The sequence below is a fragment of the Eimeria mitis genome, genomic scaffold (assembly GCF_000499745.2).
Source record: "Eimeria mitis Houghton genomic scaffold, Emh_scaff2668, whole genome shotgun sequence".
Classification (NCBI taxonomy): domain Eukaryota; phylum Apicomplexa; class Conoidasida; order Eucoccidiorida; family Eimeriidae; genus Eimeria; species Eimeria mitis.
This window is the reverse complement of record NW_013571010.1, coordinates 4,349-4,752: the sequence shown is the minus strand read 5'-3', so window position 1 is coordinate 4,752 and position 404 is coordinate 4,349. Positions and strand designations below refer to the sequence as shown.

The 404-nt window shown below is 59.7% G+C and overlaps 1 protein-coding gene across 1 annotated transcript in view; it reads right to left on the bottom strand.

Annotated features, from left to right (window-relative positions):
• The window catches only part of EMH_0057120 (uncharacterized protein), a gene marked incomplete at both ends in the record, with an annotated part of 396 nt that extends 296 nt beyond the window's left edge, over positions 1–100 (bottom strand). The window contains one exon of the mRNA XM_013497430.1: positions 3–100. Coding sequence (XP_013352884.1) covers positions 3–100 — 98 coding nt within the window. The remainder of the gene's footprint in view (positions 1–2) is intronic.
• Between the last annotated feature and the right edge of the window lie 304 nt (positions 101–404).

Genomic DNA, 404 nt, shown 5'->3' with positions numbered 1-404 from the left:
GCTGCCCAGCCTGCTGCTGCTGCTGCTCCTGCTGCTGCTGCTGCTGCTGCTGCTGTTGCTGCTGCTCCTGCTGCTGCTCCGCAGGCCCGTGAACAGCCATTGTTGACTAGGGAGAGCAGACGGAGTTTGCTGCTGCTGCTGTTGCTGCTGCTGTTGTTGCTGCTGCTATTGCTGCTGCTGCTTTCGCCGCTGCCGCTGCTGCAGCTGAGATTCTGTTTCTGGTGCTGCAATCGCTGTTGCTGCTGCTGCTGCTGCTGCGGTGTAGCCGCTGCTGCTATTGCTGCTTCTGCTGCTGCTGCTGCTGCTGCAGCAGCAGCAGTTATCCGTTGACTCCTGTTGCCTACAGGCAGCTGTTTTTTGGTGCTGCTGCTGCTGTTGGTGCTGCTGCTGCTGCTGATCTTGCT